The 18,146-nt window shown below is 40.6% G+C and overlaps 1 protein-coding gene across 1 annotated transcript in view; it reads right to left on the bottom strand.

Moving 5' to 3' along the window:
* The window catches only part of PDE4B (phosphodiesterase 4B), a 515,450-nt gene that overhangs the window by 93,462 nt on the left and 403,842 nt on the right, over positions 1-18,146 (bottom strand). Inside the window, exon 7 of the mRNA XM_054574329.1 lies at positions 10,515-10,564. Coding sequence (XP_054430304.1) covers positions 10,515-10,564 — 50 coding nt within the window. The remainder of the gene's footprint in view (positions 1-10,514; positions 10,565-18,146) is intronic.

Here is an 18,146-nt window from a genome sequence, read left to right as displayed (position 1 = left end):
AAAAACAATTAAGATTTATTCAGTGCTTTCTGTGCACTGGCCATTGTTCTAAACACTTTACATATATTAACTAATTTTATCTTTCATATAATTCTATGCCATTGTCTATGCCATATGAGGAAACCAAGGCCCAGAGATACTGAATTATTTGTTTACAATCACACAGAAAGGAATGGAGCCAGAACTAAACGCAGGCCGTCCGGCTACAGAGCTTGCCTGCTTAACCATGAAGGTGGACAGAGCGGGTGGGTGCTGAGAACCACTGGCGGAGAAAGCACACGTGCTGGGGAGCACCTAGGAGGTGCCCGTAACTCAGATTTGTGGCCCAGGGAGAAGGGCTGTATTTAAAATTCAAATCAGATCATATCCATCTCCTTCTCAAGATCTTTTAATGACCTGTATCCCCCCAGTGAATTTAGACTAAAAGCTACATGCTCTGCTATGGCCTAAAAATGCTCTGCTCAATCCGGCCCCTCTCTCACTGTCACTGTATCAATCCAGGTCTCTGCGGTAGCCTTTTTAGGTGTTAGTTATCATCACTACCCACCCAAATCCTACTCAGTGTTTAGGTCTCAAGTTCAAGGTCATTCACAGAAGTCTTTCCTGCCCCTAATCTACATTAATCCCAATAATGACTAATGACAAGAATAATTAGAGTAAACATTAAATAATACTAGATGGTAGGCAGGGTTCTAAATGCTTTACATGTAATAACTCATTTAAATATTACAACCGTCTTAATGGTAAGTACTAGTCACATTTTTACAGGTGAAAAGGTGAGGCAATATGTGTGTATGTGTGTGTGTGTGTGTGTGTGTATATACACACACACACACACACACACATACACACATATATACATATATATAATTCTTTACTTTCCTTCATTACAGTGATCAAAAGTGTAATCATGTATTCATTCATTTAATGTTTCCTGAGCAATAAGTTCTACGAAGTCAGGGTCTGAATTCATTCTCTTCATCATTGTGTCCCCAGTGTCTAACATAGTGTCTCATACACAGTAGGTACTTAACAAATGTTTATTGAATAAATCAATAAATAATGCACATGGATGAGACACATTTCTTCTTATGACTCACAATAAAATGGATAGCTGACAGAGGAATTAAAGGAAATTCTCTATCACCTAGTAATTACTTAAGCTGCAGAAAATTCAGTACCTTTGTTTGCTCTCCTGTGGTGAAATTCTCAACGTCCCTCTTTCCGTTAGTTTAACATCTGAGGTTTACAATGGGGTGGAGGCAGGGACAGTGAGGTATAGGCTAGAGGAAAGAGCTTGAGTTTTCAAGAAACACAGATCGAGGTTTCAGTTCTGACTTTATCACTTAATAACTGTGTGGTCTTGAGCAAGCCCCATATGTTCCCTGAGCCTCCTTTTCTAAATCTGTGAAATAGGGACAGTAATAGCTGCACAACAGTTTGGTGGGGAGAATTAGGTGAGATAATGTATACAAAGTGTCTAGCAGGGTGCTTGGCACTTAACAGCAGCTGAAGAGCTGCTAGCTCCTTGCACCTCCTGCAATCACAGGCAGGCATGTGGAGTTCTGTAAATCACCTATTTACCAGATAAGCAGTATTAGCCAGGCTAGACCCTGGAAATGTGAAGCCCAAAGTACAACGGAGGGGGCAGGGGCAAGGACTGCATTATCTGATCGGATTATATGAACTGGATAATTGCCATGGCCCCAGCTCACTCCGTGGACACAGCCAAAGAAGGGGCAGGAAAAGTACACAGAACTCAGAGGGGTTACTTTTGGTCCTGTCAACAGTTCCGGCTGGGAGTAAGTCAAGACAATAAGAAAGATCCAGTGAGTTCTCCTGCATGTTCTCTAGTTTGAGGGACAGTCCCTGCTTTGTTTCTCTTTTCTGGGGTGAAAGACTGTTCCCTGAAATGCTCCTGCCTTCCGAGAACAGCTCCGGAGGCAACTTTATAAATTGCTGGCCAGGGGTTGATCAGAAGCAAGCAAGCAGAATTCGCCCTGCCCCCAGGATCATGCGGTCTTGGGGATGCAGGAGGCAGAAAGGGGAACTTAGAGGGTCCTCTTCCTTCCTCCTTCATCTCCCAACGTCTGTCCATATTCATTCTTCTCTAGGCGAGCCGTGACCTTTTCATCTCCCTTCCTCACAAGAAAGAGGAGAAAAGTGGGTATGTGAATATGAGAATGGCCTTCCTTTTCAGAAGTAGTTGAGAGGCGGCATTAAGAGTATTTCCCAAGAGTCAGAGACCTCGCCCAGGCTGGACTTCGCGGGTAGGAGGCTTTGTTTTCTCTCTAAAGGGAAACTCTGCACCAGTTCCTGCTGCTACTCTGCTGAGCTCGTTGGGCTAAACCGCACCCCGCACCCCCATCCCGAGCCTGTGCAGGTGTGTGCCAAACCCTGCATATTGTATTTAAATACAACTATAATGAGTTGCATAGCTGTAATTATTATGTCTTATTAAGTGAAGTCCTCTCAGGCTTAGGCACAAGAAAAATCTTGGTTAACTAAGATCTGGTTTATCAGAATCCTAATTGGGCATTCTTTTTTGCACTCTTATATTTGGTATCAGCTCCATTCTCTCTCCAGTCCCTTAGCTTTTCCTGCATGTCTTGGAGACTCCTACCTGCACACCAAATCTATTTCTGTATAAGCAGATTTTTATGGTTTGAGGGGGAAAGAATCTTAAAATTCAAAGAAAGATTGCCTTCTCGTTTGCATTACTGTGGAAGGGAAGTAGGTCAGAACCTTTAGACAGATCTCAATGAGGCTTTCTGTTTTGGTTCCCTCCTGATACCAGCAGGCCTGGGCACTTAGCTACCACACACTGACCACCTGTTATGTGCTGGGTGCTGTGGGGAATATGTCATATGACACAATTAATACCAATACTAATGTTGACATTTTCTAAGTGCCAGGAGCTATTCCAAGTGCTTTATATATGTTTATATATTTAATCCTTTCAACCAACATATGAGGTATGTACAGTTTCCATCCCAGCTTTGGAGATGACATAGTTGGGAAATGCTCAGGTTAAGAAATTTGTCCTTGAGTTACATAGAAGTGGAGCTGAGATTTGAAAAAGGGAGTCTGGCTTTTGGGTCTTAACTCTTAACCACTACATAAATTGCTTTTTCTCATTTAGTCCTCACAACAAACTTATGAGATAGAATACTAAAATGCCCACTTTTCAGATTAGAAAACTGAGTCTCAGAGAAGTAACTTGTCTAAGGGATTGCCTCAGGATTTCCAAATCAATTCAATTCAATATGCTGATTGAGTACCTACTTTGTGCCAGGCACTGTGAGAGGCACTAAGAGCATAACATAGTGTGTGATAAGCTAGTCACATTTAGTCATTTTGTTCTTTTTCTTTCCTTTAACACTGCCATTCCTCCTGTAGTAACTGATTATAAAGAGTTCACTTCAAGTGAAGGAAAGCCACATGCAGTCAAGATCAGCCAGGATGTCATCATTGAACACACACCAGAGTGCTAGAAGATACTTAGACAAGCCTTAAAAAAAGCCTAATATGAGCCTCAATTCCTCTCCAATCCTTCTGATTCAGGCTTGGACATTTGCCCATTAGTATTTGTTTATTTTATAAACATTAATTGAGCATCTACTGAGTTCTAGGTCATATGCTATAAATGGGGGAAAAATGAAAAAAAGGATTAGTACTTGAACTTGGGACACTCTTAGGTTAGAAGGGGAGAAAATTAAATAAACACAGCATACTATGATAAGTGCAGTATTAATAAAGAAAATAATTAACGTAATAATTGAGAGTAACTTTGCATGAGTTGCAGGGAGCACATCCTGAAGATAACAAACATGCTGAGTCTAGAAGGATGCACTTTCCAGATGAAAGTGGTAAAGAAACTTGCATTTACCAAGCATATACTATATATCAGGCCCTAGACTGAGGTGATATATTTAGTTTAATTCTGAATCTAGAATAAGAATCGCTGAGTATAAGGAACCTGGTCACAGTGACAGTGTAAAAAAGTCTAGGAGCTGAATATGGGAACAGCATTTTGGGGGAAGAGCAGCCCAGGCAGAAGGAACAGCATATACAAAGGCCGGAAGGCCAGAGGGGCCTGGTACATTTGAGGGACAGTATGTTCAGCACACCCAAGCCCCCGGCTGTGTGTCGGGGCTGGGGGAGAAAGTGGGAGAGGAGGACAAACGGAATTAGGAGCAAAATTCTTGAGGACTTTGCATGTCTGATAAGAAGGAGGGATTTTATCCTGAAGGCAAAGGATAGCCAACTAAGAAAATAAATAAAACATTCCTGCAAGAATTGGCTGTGGGAAATGAAGAGAGAGATAAGAGTGCAAGGAGCAGTGGTGAAGGGGGGTGGATGTGGGCCTCCAGAAGAACCAAAAGGGGTTCGAAAAGGGGTCAGGAATCTGAAGTTTCTACATATACCTACTGGTAAGGAAGCGGAGGAGTGCAGGCAGTAAAGAAGTAGGGGTTGGAGACAGAGATGGGTGTTAAAGCCCATGTGGTGGATTCTGACAACCAGATTTGACGAAAGCTGTCGAAGATAGCTCCTCAGATAAGAGCCTGGGGGTGGGGGAGTGCAGGTGTGAGGTGGATCTCTGGCGCTGACTCCTGGGGCTGCCCAGGTAAATAGAGCTGTCAAGAAAATCCAGGAAGAGGCAGCTGTTTCCTGAAGGCTGTCACTGACAGGTCTGGGAGCTGCATGACCGGGCTTGAGGCAGGCAGCAGGGGGGTTGGTTTGGAGGACGCAGGCACGTGGGCAGCCTCCTGCCAGAGCTCTGCAGATGAGGCAGCAGAGAGAAGTGAACCTTTCTTTCCAGCCTCCTCCTCCACCCTTTGCTTCAGAGCCCTGGTGCCTGAGCACAGTGTAGGCTGCATAAAGGTTGATTCATAGATGAGGGGCTATAGCTATAAGCCACACAGAGGTGACAGAAAGGACAAAATTGCATGCGGGCGTGCGTGTGTGCATGCATGTGTGTGTGTTTGAAAACACTGTTTAATCAAGGAACTATATATCAAACAGAACCTTACTAGCAGACAACAGTGGTTTGGCCAGACAGTTTATGCAGCCAAATAAACATCAAGTTGGGCTGTAGAGCTAAAGATAAGGCACATTTTTTTAAAGCGGGTGTCACCCTTTACAGCCTTAATTACAGAAGATGCTCTTGCACATAGAACATTGAGGCAACTATACCTGGGCATCTGCCTGGGCCTACTGTAACCAAAGAGAAAGAAAGGCCAGAACTAAAATGCAAAATAAAGAAACTCTGTTTGGAGATAGATCGGCTACAGTATAAACTTTTCCCTTTCTCTGGCTTACTGCTTTAGCAAAACCTGATGGCTGTCTTTGTAAAAAACGTGTCTGTATCTAGGTCCCTGGCAGTGATTTGCCTCTGGGAGGGCCAGCAATCTATTTAATGACTCCATTGACGTCAATAGCATAACTGAAATACTTACTAACATGCATGATTCCAACTTTGGGGGGGGGGTGGATGGTGTTTCTCAGCAGTACAAAAACATGAAGTGGAGTCAACACGGAACGAACTCAACTCTTTAGGCAGTGAGAGATTAGATGCTGCAGGTCTCAGTGGTTTTATTTAACATGAAGACATGTTCATACTAAATTTAGAAATTAATTTGGAACTGGTGAAATAGGCACTTAAGAGCAGGGCTTTATTTTTGGCAATGTTTGTTTTAGGGTAGCATTTTAGCTATTTGCAGTTTAGTTGACTTGTCAATGTTTTTGTAACTACCCATACTTAATTTTAGACATATATGAAATAATTGCAAATCAATATAAATAGCTCACTGTTGATACTCTAGGGTAAACTTTCACAGGCTATTTTAGACAAAAGCAATTCTTACAAAACAACAATTTGGGAATTAGTCTCAGAATTGCTTGGACTTTTCTAGTGCATTTGCCTTATTGCTATGTATATAAGTTGCCTAAAAACTTGAGTTGAATAATTAAGGCAATTATGTTAATAATTCAGACCCCATGACATTCAGAACACAGAAAAAAATAATCTAATATTTCTGGTTCCTTCTTTCTCTCTCTCTCTTTTTTGTTATTTCCTTCAACCCCTTCTCTTCTTTGTCATGAGTGCCCACAGCTTGTGGTAACAAGATTGATTTTACCCGTATTTGTCCATAAGTTTTGCAATCCTGCCTGACAGCTCTTGCTTAATGTGGAAGCAAAGCAAACGTTCTCCTTATGCCGGCTTCGTTTCCAGCCATCGGGCACAGCCAGGCTCCCGGGCCATTGCCATGGTTCCCAAAGAGCCCTTTACTTATGCTCACGTGGTTCATCTCTCACCCTCGACCCTGGTGGCTCTGGCAAAAAATGAGAACTGAATCAATGTCATGACTTTCTGAATTTCTCAGAATTCAAGATAACTCTGAACCCCTTGTCTGCTCCTCTAAGAGACCCTGCATCTGAAACACCCCCATGAAATCCAGAGGACAATTCACAATCAAAGTAAAGATACTGGAGGAACTCATACTGAGAAATAAGCTTTTGAGGAGAAAGCTTCTTCTTCTGTTGTACCAACCAGCAGAGTCCTTTCCTCTCCAGAATGGCCTGGACACTTAATAGAAAAAAATAGATTGCCATAAGCACTAAAAAAAATATTAATTCTGTTTTCCACTTAAGCCAACCTCTTTCACTGGAAAGTTCTATATTTTCTGATCCTATTTCCCCATACACAGGCTTTTCTTGAAATATATTTAATTGACTGGAGTGGAAAACTACCATAAACCAAGGGCAAGGATACCCAGGCTGGAAAGACTTTGGGTTTGCTGTAGTTTGGCCCGAAGTCCTCAAGGAAATTCTCTAGTCATCTATGTGACATGGTTTGCTGTCATTTACAGTGACCCACAGACTTGCTGTTCTTCAAAACAGCTGACCTGTTACAATGGTGATGCTTTTGCTTAATACATTTATTGGCAAATTTTGAAATAAGAAAATTAGTATAGAACATCCTATTTTGCACATCAATTTGCCAGCTACAAGATTGCATACATGATGCATTATTACAAATTTAGTCACATTTATATGACTCAAAAGTGCCAGCCATTAAAAAGAATGCTTCTCTGTTCCTATGTAACGCAAAAAATTATTTCGTAAAGGCAGTGAACACTCAATAATTTACCTTTTCAGTAAATTCTCACTTTCTTGACATACCTGTAATCACTACTGAAATGCATGCAAAAGTGAAGGGTAGTTAGGATGGGTGGACAAGGTGGGACAACTGTCCTCCACACCCCCCCCATATACACACACAGCACACACCCCACACACAACAAGCACACCCTTACGCACTCACTCATGCTTACACACACACATACACAAATCAATTTTAATTATCCAATCTGTTGAAAGTAGTTTTGTGACCTGAAATCCTGAGATACTTCAGTTATCCCCTTTGAGCATGTATAGATTATAGAACCCAAGCTCCTGTACTGTATTTGGAAGTGGTTTTTCTTCTATTCTAATTTTCCTTTTTTTAAAAAAATTTTCTCTAGGCATCACATAGAGAAAGCCTGGAATTCATGCTTGTAAAAAGGAAAAATGTGATAAAAATTGAGATGCTCATTAAATTCTACACCCTGCAGCCGGATTTGTGCACCTTTCTCCTTAACGTGGGGCATATGATTTCCACTTTGCTCAACTTTCTGGGTTTTAAATTCTCTATTACTTTACTCTGGCTCTCTTATTCAAAGTGCAAAATGCCAATTTTTTAGATTTAACTCTTTTTGTTTAAAACCTGTATGACCACACTACTATATTTAAGTAGTTATAGAGTGTGTTTCAAACCTCTTTTAATTTCAGTGCAATAACTGATGTTAAATAGGGAAAAAACCCCACAATTGAATATTTTTCATAGCCATATATATAAAAATATTGACTCATAATAAACTGTAACTTATAAGCATTTTCCTTAAGATAAAAATCCTCAAACTTTATGTAGTTCCCCTGGTCAAGTCAACATTTACTGCGTCCCTGCTATGTGAAAAGAACTATGCTAAAGCATCTTGAATGATGAAGAGATGAATAAGGTGCAGCCACAGCCTTCAAAAAGCTCCAATGGCAGAGACACATGAGCCATGAATTACAGAATGTCTTAGAACAGAAGTGTTACCATAGCATAAAAAAGGAGCAATTACACCAATTTTCTAAAAAATTCGGATGTCTTTGCAGAGGAGAAAAATTTGTGTTGCACCCTGAGAGCTTAAAAAGAATAATTTTGGTTACATGGTGAAAAGAAAGGGACTGCAGACTGAGAAATTTGCTTTGATTTCCCCCACGAATTATCCTAGTTAATGATCAATTTGTAAGAGCAAATGTACCAATTTAACTGTAGTTTCTGACAATTAGCTTTTAAAGTGAATTGCATTGCCTTCATTTAGATGCATTTAAAAATGCCTTTTAAAAAGAATTGCCTTTCCTCTTTTTCTCTCTTTCTGTCTCTGTTTCTCAAATTTGCTTTTATACAAGAATACAGTTACCTCAGTCAGGCTTTACTGCAGTGGATTATTGCTAAAACTGTGTAAATTATTGTGTGTTTCTCGTATCTTTTGTCTTAGATCTCAATTAAAATACATGAGTATTCAGTACTAATAAGTGAAAAGCCGACCTTACTATTGTTAAAAAAAAAAAAATCACCTTTTAAAGCAGCACTCAGGCTTTTAGTTCTGCTTTCGCTGAGCCTCTTCTTTTTCATTCCCCTTTAAAGTTTCTATTTAAACACACCTCTCTGTCATATGCTGATAAATATTAAAATAACAGGAAAAATCTGCCTGACTCATTTAAACTGATAATAAGAACAAAACACAGGATGTGTGTGTCCTCCTTCCTTTTCTGACCATGTTTAAGCGTTAAGAAGATTTTGAAACCTATAATTACGTAATAATTGGGTATCACTATACTCTCTTCCCAATGAAAAACCAGGATTTTTTGTAGTTTGCCACAAAGACAGATGCAAACAAATTGCCTAAGTGGTATTGTCCGCCTTTGTTCCATTGTTTTAAAAAAACTCAGCAAAGACTCTAGCTGCCAACCTGTAGTTACTGTGCCAATAATCACAAAATGATCTTTCAGACAGCATCTTTGGTTAATGAGCTAATAATATATACAATCATAAATATCACATTTCTCCTAATGTCTGTCAATATTTATTACAAGAAAATGAAAACATAGTTTAAATATTCAAACTGATTCAAATTTATGATACGTCTTAGTAAATTTGGCCAACAGAAACATGAGCACCGGCATCTCACTGGTAGGCCAGTATGACGAAAGGATAGTAGTTTCAAAACCACCTCCTTTGATCTCCAAGTATGTAACACCAGCATTATGTTAAAACACTCTATCTAGTTTCTTTTTATAAACTTCTAAAGGAAACAGTACATCAGCAAACCAGGTTTTTGAAGTCCATGGATGCAGCACACTTTTCTTCTAATTCATATGGCACTCTAGAGGTAAACTGTACCTAGTATCTTCCTCTTTCACTTCTTCTCTTGTTCTCAGTCTTTTTCACATAAAAATATTTTTTAAAGTGTGTACTATAACTATTTTAGAAGCCAACATACCAATGGAAGCTAATGCCTTTGTTCCCTTCTTTTGAAAGAGAACACAACCTCTGTGCGAGGAAGATCCTGAGGATAAAGTGAAGGGAACAGCACTGCTGGAAACCTGGAAGTGTAGGAGGCAATGGTAGGTGTTAGGTGATCTCACTATGAGTTCATCTTACTTGTTTCTTCTGTGGTTTTACTTGAGACTACTGCTACTCTAGCAGGGTCAGGTCAAGGGGGAAAAGACCCTATTTTGCCCTTAAAAAATGTCCCCTTCCTGCTTGCATCTTATGTCAAAATAGAATTTATTTTCACTACATCTCTATGTTGTTCCTTCAAGGTGGCCCTTCCTCTCTGCACACCGCTCTCAACTCATGAAACGCACTGGCACAGTACCGGAAGATGAGAGGTTAGGTTTCTTTAAAACAACACCTTTGAGAGAAAAAATTGGATGACCTCCAAAAGGAATGATTTGTGACCTGGAAAGAGCCTTTGGTTTCACACCTGGAAAGAATGTATATTCAAGGGGGATCTATGGTTGACGCTAAGAGGAAAACCACTAACGTAGCCTGTGGGGCCCTCAGGCCAACATGGGGGCACCTCGGGGCCTTTGAAGTTAGCCCTCCTGGAGTTCCCTGGGGCCAGCAAGCTGAGGTCCAGTTGCACTATTGATACAGCTCTTCCTCCTGCTCCTTTTCTGGGAAGCAGCATTACCACTCATCCAGCACATTGCGAAAGCTTGGGCATACATATGATGGGAAAGTCATTTGATACTGCTTTTTATTTGGTTTCACACAGAATGAAATAAAGCTCCAGTATGCTTTTGAAAAAAGTCATCCTTTTGAGGGCCATGGTATGCAAACAAATGCTACTATTCCAAAAAAGATTCTGCATAAGAGGCACACATTATATATGGAGATAGGCCACGATAAGGCTTACCTTGCAGGTTGACTCTGGAGACAGAAGGCTGACTAGCAGCTGGGGACCTCCTGTGGAGACAGAGAGAAAAGAAGGCCTGAGCCTTTGTACTGATATCCTCTCCCTGCCTCCCCAGGATCACTGAGTTTTCCAAGTCACAATAAGCCATCAAGTGACATAATGCTTTCTCCGGAAGGCAGGCTCCTGTAACATGCGTAGATGATTGCAATTCTCTCACATCCAGATGGCCTGGAATTTCCCTATGCACAGCCTCCTGGATGCTCCAGCACTCCAGGAAGGAAATCGTTTACTCCAGGTCCCTAACCTGCTCCTCTGTTTTAGGTTTCCCTGTTCCAAGAGGCCCTCAGAAGAGGATATCCTTGCTCAGGAATGATACCAAATGTGAGACTGAATCCCAGCACCAGTGCTGTAGAAAGTTATAGTCAGAGGAGTCCTCAGAGATCAATCAGTCCAGGCCTTCCATTTTTGTACCTCATCAACCTGAGGTCCAGAGAGGTAAAGGCACTTGCCAAAGGTCACACAGTCACTAGAAAAGGTAATCTAGGTTGCTTAATTTACAGAGAGGCCTTTTCGTGGAGAAACTGGGCATTATTTTACATCATAACAAACCTGTTGATGTCAAGAGTCAAATGAAAGAAGCAAACTCACAAATACTGGGCCTGCTTCTCCTTTTCTCTCTTGTTTTTCTCTGTGTCTTCTTTATCAACCCCTACATACCCACCCACCCATCCTCCACCAAGGCCAATTTTGCTGCTCTCATCATCCTTCTCATGCTTTGCAGAACTCTCTTGGCTCACCAATGCAGTGCTGGAGAAGCTCCCAGAGATGGTACAGAGCAGTAGCCTTTAAAACTGAGTACATCAGGATCACCTGGAGGCTTACTGAGACATTGTTGGATCTACCTTCAGGGTTTCTGATTCAGTCAGCTTGCAGGGGGTGAAGGTAGGGTAGCAGACCAGGGGAGAGGTGGGGAGCTTGAGAGTTTGCATTTTTGACTAGAGCCCAGGTACTGATCTTGCTTGATTTGCGGATCACATTTTCAAAACCACTGGTGCAGAGGACTCTTTTTTTTCCTCCTAAAGATCAACAGGATATTAGCAACAAGCAAGAGAGTGTGACTCTAGGCCAGTGGGTCTCTAAACGTGGAACCCATCTGCTCACTTGGGCAGCCAGGACAATTATAAATCCCTTCCCTATCCCTGAAGAGTCAATTTCAGTATATTTTGGATGAGGCCTGGGAATCTGCATTTTTTATTTCTCTGTGAATTCTGATGTACAGGCAAGTTTGGGAAGGAGGCCAAACTCTAAATGATAGAGGATGGCCTGCACAGGTACTGAGGAGGCAAATTCTCCCTATAGGTGTGGCCACATAGTTATTTTTCTAGGTTTTTATTAAGTGCTCCAAATTCAGTTTTGGTCCCTTATGGGTAATCTAGTTTCTAAGTAACTATATTTTATGGCTGCAAGTTCTGATGGACACGGTTCACATCTATCACATTTATTACCTAGGTGATCCTAGGCAAGGTACTTTTAAACCCTCTGTGGCATGAGATTTGCATGTGTGACAAGGGAAGGGAAATTTCTGTACAATGCTTGCTTTGTTCTACTAGGTAGACACTGTGCTATGTACTTCTAGCTTCCACTGGGAACATTATTATCTCATCTTAAGGATAAAGCAACTGAGACTCAGAGAAGTTAAGAAACATGTATATGTGGTTTATAACTAGCATAGCTGGGATTCAAAGCTAAGTCATTCCAAATCCAAAATACATGCACATTCCACTATTCTATCTGTTAACACCTGCACTCAAACTGAGGGCTATTTTTTAGGAAAATTAAGAGATTAAATTTCAAACTCCTTAACCTGGCATTCAAAGTCCTTTGCTTTTTGTCCTCAGCATGATTTTCCCAGTTTATCTCTCAAAATCCCTCCCTGTCTGACATTTCATTTCAAACCACTGATGGGCTGTTTGTGCTTTTGAGTCTTGTACTTCACTTTAGTAGCACTTTAACATTGTAATTAAAATAGGCACAGTCCAATTACTGTTTAATATATAGCACTCCTTTATTTAAATGTAAACTGAAAGCAGGCAGGGAGCAACTTGTTCACTACTGGCTCCCTAAAACCAGAATGGTCTTTCACATGCTAAGCACTCGGTAAATACTGAGTGAACGAATGAATGAATGAACTAACTCAGACATTGCTATGGCCAAATTTCATCACTTTCTTGTTCTTGAACATGTGCCTTCCCTTTCCTGCCACTGCTCAGATCATTACTTTGAAAGGAAAGCTATCCCTGCACAAATTCACACATCTAAATACCATCTAATCCTTCTGTGATGTATAATAAGAAATACAAATTTGGTCTTCCTCTTGTTGCCCTCTGAAATTTTCTAAGTGAGAAGAGTGATAAAGGTGTTTTTTGTTTTCTTAATAGATGAATTTTGGAAAAATCCCTGGGACTGGTTGCCAGAGGAACCAACCTTGTGATTTGCAATTTGGAACTTTCAGCCCCACCCCAGATCTCAGGGGAAGGGAAAAGGTCTGGAGATTGTGTTCAATCACTAATGGCCAATGATTGAATGAATCATGCTTTTGTTCTGAAGCCTTCATAAAAACCCGAAGGGATTGGGTTCGTAAACCTGTGGAGACTGGCACACTCGGACAGCATGGAAGCTCTATGCTCCTTCCCACATATCTTGTCCAATGTAGTTTTTTCATCTGCCTATTCCCAAGTTATATCCTTTTCTGATAAACCAGTAATCCAGTAAGTAAAATGTTGTGGGTTTTTTTTTAGTTTTGTGAGCCACTCTCGCAAATTAATCAAACACAAGGAATCTCTGATCTAGAACCAGGAGGTCAGAAGCACAGGTGGCAACATGGATTTTTGTTGGGCATCTGAAATGGGGGGTAGGGAAAGTTTTGAAGGACTGAGCCTTTAACTCGTGGGATCTGATAACTATCTTCAGGTAAACAGTGTCAGAATTGAGTTGAATAGTGAGATGCCCAGCTGTTATCATGCAGAATTGCTCTGAGGTAATGGGAAAATCCCCATACATTAAAATTTGTGTCTGAATCATACTTCCAAAGGTCAAATGCCATCTTCTCCAAAGGATGTCATCCTCTTAGCTAGAAATGATCTTCCCTATAGTCTCCCATGGTACTTTATTTGTAGCTTCAGAATCATTTCCTCCTATTACAACTCATATGGGCACGTATTATCCTGACCACTAACCTGTGGCTCATTGATGGCAGAATCCAGTTCTGACCCTTTCCATATAACCTCTGCAGAACCCACCAACTTGCTTCTCAAATAGGAGGCACTCCATAAACACTGGTAAATTGTGGATTGAATAAAACATTGATGTGAAAATGATTTGAGGAACCAAATATATGAATGTTTTATCTGGTTTCCTTTTTCCTGTAGAGACTTGGCTCTACATTCTACTGGCTGTTCCTCAAACACAGCACACAACTTATGTTGCTGGGCCCTTGCCTATGTTTAGGTCAGCTGAACGCTTTCCCCTGACTCTTTAAGTGGCAAACTCCTTCACATGATCTGGGACTCCAATCAGGCATCACCTCCTTGGGTAGACTTCCCCCCACGTAGAGTCTTTGTTTGTGCTACCTGTAGTTTCCTTTGCTTGCCCCATCATAGCACTGCTCATGCTAGATTGCAATCCCCATTTTCCTGGCTGTTTTCTCAACTCACCTGTAGGAAATGTAAGCAAAAGTTGCATCCTGTTCATCTTTCTAACCTTGGAATCAGCAAAATATTTGGTATGATATAGGTGTTCATTATGTTTTCTTTGGATTAATACATGTTTATAATAAATAATTTTATTTTACCCACCTTTGTGAATTCCAAAGAACGCTTTGTAAAAGGAGATGTTGAAATGGAAAATGCTAAATGTTGGCAACTTCTTCTTTCTAAATAGCATGGCTACTCATAGCATCTAATTCTCCCAATGGCTTCCTGAAAATTACAAAAATTACATAACTTTGTCCTGGGAGTTAATTAAAAAAAAAATAGTTTTCAGATAAGCATCTGTGTACATAAGCTGAAAAAAGGCAAGAACCATGTTTATTTGGGTTATCATTTAGGCCCAGTACAAAGAAGAGGCTCAATACATTTTAAATGAATGAACTTGATACATAAATGACTTATAGAAGCTACATTATGGATGATAGGGCTTGAGAGTGCCAATTAGAAACCAGTGATTGCCAGAAGAAAATGGCATTGGCTGTTCAGTTTCCAATGGTCCTTAACTTATGGAAGAACCATACAAAGTTATGTGCCTGGGTTGCTAAAGACAGTGATAATGATAGGGAGGTAATACAGTCCCAGCAATAAATAATTTCCAGCCCTGAAGGACACAGTGGAGAAAGAACTGAACCATGAATAATAAGACAGGAATCCTAAACCTGGCTCTGGCTCCTTCCAACTGTATAGCCGTGGGCAACCCACTGAAACTCTCAGTTTCTTCCTCACTTGGGAGAGCAGGCAGCAACTAACATTTACTGTGGATTTACAATGTGCCAGGTCCTGTGTGAGGGTTTTAAATGTATATTTCCTCACTTACTCTGAGGAAATTTGGCTAGGTTCTTTCCAACTCTGAATGTGCAAAATTTTATTATTCTCGGCTAATTTAAATCCCATGCCAAAATACATAAAGCAATGAAAGACACTTTAGATATACACTGAACAAAAATTAAGTGGTTGTTAATTCTTTCTCAAAGATTGCACACATGTTGCTGAATTATGCCCTGGAAGAATGTTAATATGGAGATGTCACATGATTTCCTTCTAGCCCCTGGTGATTGATGTCTGTGAGGTTAGTGACATAGATGAGTGATGGGGACACCACTTTGCTCCCAGCTCTACTCCCCGGTCATCAGGACGGCAGGCACTCTCACTGACTCATGTGATTTCCCCACCAGTCTGCTTGAAGGCGGTAATGCTTTAGGGACACTTATCTGAATTAACAACTCTAAAGGAAAGCCATATTTTCAACAGCAACTCCTGGGACAAAGGAAATATAGGTTTTAATTTGAAGCCAAGAAATACAGGCCCGATCAAGCATTCCTCAGTGGAACATTTCATGGAAGTACAAGGAATTCACCTCAACAGGAACTTTGAGATTTTCACCCTTTGGGTGGTAAAGCTCAGGCAGACAATGGAATGCTTTTATGCAGAGCAAAGAGCCAAAAGATAAAGGAAATCTTGACTTATGAGAAGTATAGTTCTATGTGGGAGTTCCTTCTCAGATAATAAACCACACTCCAGATAACTTGCGAAAACCACTCCAAGGGCATATTCTTGCTTAAATGTTACATCCAAAATAAAGGGGTAGCACTCTGGAACCCAAGTCAAATATCTCAGAAAGCAATTCTTTATTTCCATGGATATTACATGTTCAGTTGCTAAGATAAGTGAATATGTGGGGTGAGGGGCTATGGGAATGCTCTCAGTATAGTGGATCCATCCCTGGCAGATATGCTTGCCTTCAGTTTCTTTTATCAGTTTGAGGGCATTGATGACTAAGAATAGAACACAGTGCTTTATGGACTCTGCCTTGAAACTTCTATTGGTTCGTGTTGGTTTCAAGGAAGTGCTTGAAATCAATAAGAGGATCAACTCTGTACAAATATGCATATGGATTTGAGAAAGATCATTAGCAATGATCTTACTGCTGGGCATTTATTCTATTTGGTGAATGTGGTTTGGTTGGGACCAAAGATGACATAAAAAGCCATGGTTTGAGGGGGTGGTCCTCAGCCAGATTATGAGAACAGGCTCTGGATATGTCCGTTATGGTCTGAGGGTACATAGTTCCTGAAAGTTAACACAGCTCAAAATGCGCAAGACAGACCTGATTCTCAAGAAAGTAGCTTCAACTGACATAGTCTATTAATTAGCAGAGTTAGGCTGAATGTCCCAATACTAAGAACATCCAAGCTATGTGCTAACAAACTAATAACTGAAAACAAATATCTGTTGGATCCCTGCCTCACCCCCTTCACCCACCTCCATCCTGGCTCCCTGGAGCTATGTAATGAAGTGATCTTGAGTACTGATTTGCTAATAAGTCTTTGAAAAATGCCCTTATTGACCCTTTCTTCCCCAATTCCAACCCTCATAATCTTGGTCCAGGGCAACACTCCTCGTATTTTAATTCCTGACAATACTCTCATAGCTCATATTTCTGCCTTCAGGCTCTCTGAACTTCATATATTCATAAGTTATTCCTAATGATTCTCTGTTCCAAAGTCTTCAGAATTTTTTTCCCATGACCCAGAAGATTTAACAGAGGTAGTGAATGGAAAGAGCGCTGCAATGAGAGTCAGGATACCAGGTTTACAGTGTGACCCTGCTATTCATCAGAAGCAGTATGTTCTTGGACAAGTCATTTAATCTCCCTGAGCTTTGTTTCTTCATCCATAGAGTGAGGGGCAACAATATCTGTCATGAATATCTGTCATTTATGGTGATTGAAACTGAGGTAATGATTGTGAAACCCCAAAGTGTTACATTGTTCCTGGACTTAGAGAGAGGAATATAACTACCAATTATGATAGCTCACATTTATTCAGCATCTACTATATGCAAGATGCTGTTATAAATGTATTACAAGTGTCAACTCATTCAGTCCTCAAGAACAACCCTATTTTACTGAAGGGGAATAGATGTAGAGAGATTAATTTGCCCAAGTCACATAGCTTTCAAGTGGTAGAATTGGGTTATGAAGCCAGTAAGTATGGCCCCACAGGCTATAATCTATAAAGAAAAAAAAGATAGGAAAATAAAAGTTATCACTTCTGAAAAAGTAATTTCCTAATTAATTGGTGGTCTTTCTTCAATAATAATATATTGAGAATTCATATGTATGATGACTGTTTATGGGTCTCTCACTGTGTGTCAGGGACTCTGCTAATTCTTGGAAATTTAAGGAAAAGTAAATGTAATTCTCAAGAGACCCCAAGGAGCACATTGTCCAGTGGTGGATGGAGATCTATGAATGGCATGATAAGGTTGGCAGAGTGGTCTGGGGCCACTGAGGGTGCTCAGCCTGTCTTCGTAGGGTCAGGAAAAGCATCCTGGTGAAGGCGATTCTAGAGCTGAGTTACAAAGGACAAGCAGGCTTTAGCCAGGCAATCAGTGGCAGGTGGAGAGAGACATTTTAGGAAGAGAAAACAGTAAGTCCAGAATCAGGGTGGAAAATAGAACATGCTGGGAACAGCCAGACCACGGCTATTAGAATGTGATCCCATATGGCCAGAGACCTGGTCCGATTGTCCACCACTGTATGCCATGGAACTTCTTATTACAATGCAAGTCCTGAAAGGGCAGAGAACTCATATGTTTTGGTCACTATTGTATCATTAGTAATTGGTACAAAGTGGGTGCTCAATAGATATTTCTTAGATACATACATATACTCATGGATGAATAGTTTTACTAAATAAATACTTTTTGGGTGAATTATGTAATAAAAGACTAAACACAATGTACCACTGCAAAAGAGGTTGTACAAACCTCTAGCTTTCACATGTATTGTGTCAAATGTAAACCAAAACATCTATCGATCAAACTAACTTGAGCTCGGTCATGATGGGTCTTGGGACCGAAG

The sequence above is a fragment of the Pteronotus mesoamericanus genome, unplaced genomic scaffold, assembly GCF_021234165.1.
Source record: "Pteronotus mesoamericanus isolate MK-2021 breed Mesoamerican mustached bat unplaced genomic scaffold, CSHL_Meso_final contig_105, whole genome shotgun sequence".
In the NCBI taxonomy this organism is placed as follows: Eukaryota; Metazoa; Chordata; class Mammalia; order Chiroptera; family Mormoopidae; genus Pteronotus; species Pteronotus mesoamericanus.
This window is presented reverse-complemented; position numbering and strand designations above follow the sequence as displayed.